General features: G+C 34.5%; 1 protein-coding gene across 1 annotated transcript in view; it reads left to right on the forward strand.

Moving 5' to 3' along the window:
- Positions 1–4,041, forward strand: part of LOC113819958 (THUMP domain-containing protein 1) — a 6,903-nt gene extending 2,862 nt beyond the window's left edge. The window contains exons 2-4 of the mRNA XM_027372203.2: positions 1–108; positions 1,468–1,604; positions 2,613–4,041. The exon at positions 1–108 is cut by the window's left edge and continues 107 nt beyond it. Of these exons, the coding sequence (XP_027228004.1) occupies positions 1–108; positions 1,468–1,604; positions 2,613–3,314 (947 nt within the window). The 3' untranslated portion in view covers positions 3,315–4,041. The remainder of the gene's footprint in view (positions 109–1,467; positions 1,605–2,612) is intronic.
- Positions 4,042–5,702: the final 1,661 nt, after the last annotated feature.

Genomic DNA, 5,702 nt, shown 5'->3' on the forward strand with positions numbered 1-5,702 from the left:
TAGGTTTTCTGTGTATGTGCAATGGCCACGAGAGAGAGTGTGTTCAGGAATCGTACAATCTTCTGAATGAGTTTGCAAATGAGCTTTATGGAAAGGAGGAGTTTCAAGGTAAAGATTATTTTTCTTTCTTTTCCCTTAATCTTTTCCCCTTTTTTTGCCATTGATATAAGTAGGCCTATGCATGACTTTTTTTTTTGCTGTTTTTCAACACTCATAAGTTATTATTATTATTGTTTTGAGGGGCATGCATGACTTTATTTATTTTAGATATATTTTTTTTGTAATACCATGAAGTGAGATTGTTAGACTTCAACTCATTTGATATTGTATTGGATGTACTGAATGATACACCCTTTTTAAAAATGAAAATGAATAAATTAGGGTAAAACTTAATAAAATGTTATCAAGTATTATACATTTTTATACCGAATGAGAAAAAGAAAGATTCCAGGTACAGTTGTGAACATTTCCAACTTAGTGTATCAGTTGGTAGTATCCAGTATTTTATGAATGGAATGCTCTTGTTTGTATGGAAGTCTGTGATTGGGGCCTGGTATTTCACAAATATATTCACTGGCAACTAATATCAGCCATTAGAATTATATTAAAAAGTATGGAAACATTACAAAGTTTTGCTGAATGCCAATATTATTGCCTGAAATATGTAGTTTTCCTTAAAGAAAAACAATTGGAAATGGTATAACAGGAAACTTTAGCACAATCACAATAATCAAACATCGATGACAACATTTAATCTCAAATTATTTTTAAACAAAAAATGTGCATGTAAAAATGTATGTAAGAGTTTTCGTTAAATTTACAAATGTAAAACACATTATTTTAAGGTGAAATACGTATCACTTGTTTATATTATTTGTGAATATAAATAGTAAGGTTTTTATGCCTGATTTGTTTTTTTGTGCAGCTTCTGTGTGGAATTTACGAATGGCAAATTACCCAATTGATTCATGGGTTGTCTATGCACACTCAAGTCACATGGAGTGATTCCTCAAATATCAAGATTTGCCGAGAACATTAGTTCAGAAATTTCTGATAAGTTGTCAGAAATAGCGTTAAGGAGGTCTATTTATTAAGCACATTTGAAGTCTATGTTTGTTTCAAACGGTAACACTTAAAAACATTAAATGTCATTCTCATGTATCCATTACACACACAGACACAGACAGACACACACACAGACACACTCTGTCTGTCTGTCTGTCTGTCTGTCTGTCTGTCTGTCTGTCTCTCTCTCTCAATCAAACTTTGAGGGCGGAGTCAGGCTCTATTTTCACTGATTTAATTAGTATATAAATCTCTATCCACAAATTTCAGCCTGTCTGTCTGTCTGTCTGTCTGTCTGTCTGTCTGTCTGTCTGTCTCTCTCTCTCAATCAAACTTTGAGGGCGGAGTCAGGCTCTATTTTCACTGATTTAATTAGTATATAAATCTATCCACAAATTTCAGCACAAAACACACCAAAAGAAGCAATGAGTGACAATAAAGACAACAAGGAAGAGGAGAAAGAAAAGAGCGAAGAAACAAAGAAAAAAGAGGATAGTGAAAGTGAGGAAGATGACCTTGATATTGATGCTGCTATTAAGGTAATGCATTTAAAAGATTATTATTTAGAGATGTGCTGTTCATGTGTTCAGTCTCTTGTATATTTCTTGTACTTTCATGATGTATCTGTTCTGTCTCCTCCCTTCTCTTTTGATCCATTTTTTTTTCCTTGGTATCATCAGTGACCTGGTTGGTGTTGTCTTTGTCTTCTTCCTCTTCTTCTTCTTCCTGTTGTCATTTTCATCTTCACTATTATCTGTTTTTATCTTTATCTATCATCATCATCATCATCATCATCTCATTGTAATCGTCATTGTAATTGTCATTATGGTCATTGTCATCATGGTCATCATCATCACCACATCATGATCATTACATTGTCATCGTCATCATCACATTGTCGTCGTTGTCGTTGTCGTCGTCGTCGTCTTCGTCTTCGTCTTCGTCTTCGTCTTCGTCTTCGTCTTCGTCTTCGTCGTCGTCGTCGTCGTCCTCCTCCTCCTCCTCCTCCTCAATCATCATCACCAATCATCATCATCATCATCTGCTCCAGCTCTTCCTCTTTTTTTTCTTTTCCTTCTTTCCTTCATCTTGTTTTTTATATCTTCAAAGCAATAGCTATAGATGGCAGAATACATGCCACATCCACTGTAATTTTAGTTTATTCATTGCATTTGCACATAATTGGCTCTGCAATTGCTTAGTCGCCAAGGAGTAAATTATAAATTCTGCATCTCATCTGTTTATAATTTTCCTTAATTAAAAAAAGGGTCTGTTTTGTTATTTTATTATTTTTAATGTTATTAGTATTTAATAACATCATATTGATATTAATAGCATTAGAAAAAAATATTTCGTGCAAATTCTAGGAATGGGAAAATCAAGTGCAGTCACTTGGTCCTACTTTTTGACTCCTTGGAGTCTGAACACTTATGGAGGCATCTGCATTTTAAAAAATTCACAAAAAACTACAGCTGACAGGACATAATCCAATGGGTGCATTAACAAAATCTATTACTGGCAACTATTTCTTTGATTCTACCTGATAGGCTGATGTCTCAGAGCTACAGAAAGATGGAGATAAGAAAGAGAGACGCAGAAGAAGGTTCCAGCAGGTTGAGTGTGCAGCCAAAAACTGCATATTTATTAGTACAACCCTTGAAAATCCACTTGAACTCTCCATGAAGATCATGGACAGCATCCTTGAAACTCAAAAGCAGCGTACCAAGAAGCTTCTCAGGATGATTCCAGTGCAGAAGACGTGCAAGGCATTCCAGAAGGACATAGAGGGTGCTCTTGAGACCCTGGCCAAGTCCTACTTTGAGAAGGAAAGCAAGACATACTGCATAGTTTCCAAGATTAGGAACAACAGCTTGATCAAGCGCGAAGACCTGACCCAGTCTCTCATTAGTGTACTTCAGGGGGCCAACTCAGAAAATGCCCCAGACTTGAAAACACCTGATGTTGTGGTAAATGTAGATGTGATTAAAAATGTGTGTTGCCTTAGTATTTTGCCAGGGTATTTTACTCCTTATTGTAAGTATAATTTAGTAGGAATAGCTAATAAAAACAAGGAACAGGAAAAAGAACAAGGGGAAAATGGTACAGATAAAGTGAAAGAACCAGAGCCAAAGGTTGAGGATGTAGCAGAAAGTGAAGAGGTTGTTAATGATGAAACAAGTAAAAGCAATAATCAGGAAAATAATGAGAAAGATACCAAACCTGAAGATGATGAGATGAAAGAAGCTTGAAAATGCAATGGAAGAGAAACCAAAGCTAAACAAATGATTTTTCAGACTAAACATTTTTTAGATGTGTAATATCTTTCTTATGCTAGTAAAAATTATTAAAATTATCTCAAAGGTTTATAGCCAATTTCCAGACATAAATGTAATTTGAAAAAACAAAGGATTATAAGTAGTCAACATTGTAAATCATGTACGGTAGGCAGCCTTATTGAACTACAGGCTATCTGTTGTTTTAGAAATAAAGATAAGAAATTATATGAAGGACATAATCCACAAAGCATATTTGTAGGCATTTTAAAGTAGGACCACACAACAGTTGGTATACAATTATTTGCTAATTAATAACTTCAGCATGTTTTTACCAATCATTTCATAGTACATTATATAAGGGAATTAATGCTAAATGAGGGAGAAAAAATTAAGGTTGCATTTTTTTGCCTGGTTAATGAAACTAAATACATCTTGGGGAATGATCATGTACAGTATTTCTACAATGAATTTTTTATATTAATTTCATTATATTCATATATGTTAAAAGTAATATCTTTACCATTTTTAATTTTTTTTCCATAACATTTTATTGCCTGTATTTGATAAAAATACCTGATGCCTTAATGGTGCAGTAAATGAGAAATTTAATATAAGATCTGTACTTTTGCGATATTGGCATTACTCACAAAAACTTTATATATCATATAAATTAATGAAATAAAAATAGATTAAAAGAGTATTTGTTTTGTCTTATTTGCCCATGTGGAACAGTACCAGATTTGAAGACTAGTTTATGTTTTAAATATATTAAGACAGATGGAATGAAGTTTTGTCTTGGATGTGGTGAAAGGCAATTTTATCTTTTGTGACTAAATGACTAAGAAAAGTAGCACATCTTTTTATTCTGGTCTTATCAGGGAAGATGACCACTTGCCACATTTTTTACCCAGGATTATTGGGTTAACACTGCAGAAACCAAACCAGTGTAAAGCAAATGACTGGTTATCCGTTTAAGCACGAGCTATGTTTGTTAGTAGAGTATGACTTCTCTTTTGACCTGCTGCCTCATAATTTTATGAACATTAAAAAAAATATTTATATATACCATTTTTAACCCAGTGCAGACTGGTAAAAATGTTTGGCAAGTGGACATAAGAACGGGATTGTTGACGTGCATCGGCAGTTTCCCCTGTTTGTGCCGGGCTCGATCGGTAGTTTCCGAGTGACATTTAGCACCTAAAAGCTTTTATTTTGCTATAATTTATAATATTCAAATTTTGAAGGTTTACCCTCATTATAGGTGCCATTGCCTAAAATCTTTACCATATAAATGAAGCCACTACTATCAGAGAAAAACAAACTCTGTCCGATGAGCCAGTGGCGCGGGAATGGGCATGTTTTGGTCCAAAACAGCCATGGCATGTACGTACATGCCACCTGTTGGCTACGGGTTAACATATAACAACATGATGAAGGTAGCTGATATTAGTGTGTTATTAAAGAGACACACCTTGCTCCCCCCCCTTCTTTTTCTCTGCCTCTCTCTCTCCTTCCTCTCATTTCCTACCCTCCCAGGGCTGTCATTTCATATTTCCTTACATAGGGCAGGTCATGTCTGGGTGACATTTTGAGGAAATATGAGACAGGCATTTGGGTATATAATCACATTTTCTAATAAGCCTTATCTAGATGTTCATTGTTCAAATGACCTGATTTTTCTCATAAACATGATAGGCCACTTTCTAACATACAAATAAAACATTTCTAACATGAAATCAAAATAATCTCTCTCCTTGTATTTCTTATCAGGTTAATATAAAAAAGAAACCTCCAAAAATGTATGGAACTCTGCTTTCTTACTTACCTTATGCAAATAATGATTTAAAAAACAACTTTTAAAACATTTTGGTTTATTACGAAATCACATTTTGGTCAATATTGTATTCTTAAATGTTAAACTGTATTTCTGATGGAGTTACAGGTACTGCTTTGCCATCGAGCGTAGAAATCTGTGCTTCCGGACCTTGGCAGCTTCTCTCTGAATTTCATCATTATTATTTGAGTTGACTTCCAGAAGACTCATCATTTTCATCTAGGGAGAGAGGAAAAAGATTTCAGTTAATACCACATATGGGTACAACTGTATTTCTCTATCAGGTATATGAACTTTATCTCTACATGACTTTGTCCTGTCATATCCTCTTGACAAAGATCATCAAAATTCAGTCTTTATTTTCAGAGGATACCACATTAAAAAAATAATTTTCCTTAGGAAGAATAATATATCAGCAAAGGGACAAAAGAGAGAGAGAGAGAGGGACAAAAGAGAGAGAGAGAGAGAGAGAGAGGGACAAAAGAAAGAGAGAGAGAGAGAGAGAGAGGGACAAAAGAGAGAGAGAG

The sequence above is a fragment of the Penaeus vannamei genome, chromosome 14 (assembly GCF_042767895.1).
Source record: "Penaeus vannamei isolate JL-2024 chromosome 14, ASM4276789v1, whole genome shotgun sequence".
NCBI lineage: Eukaryota > Metazoa > Arthropoda > Malacostraca > Decapoda > Penaeidae > Penaeus > Penaeus vannamei.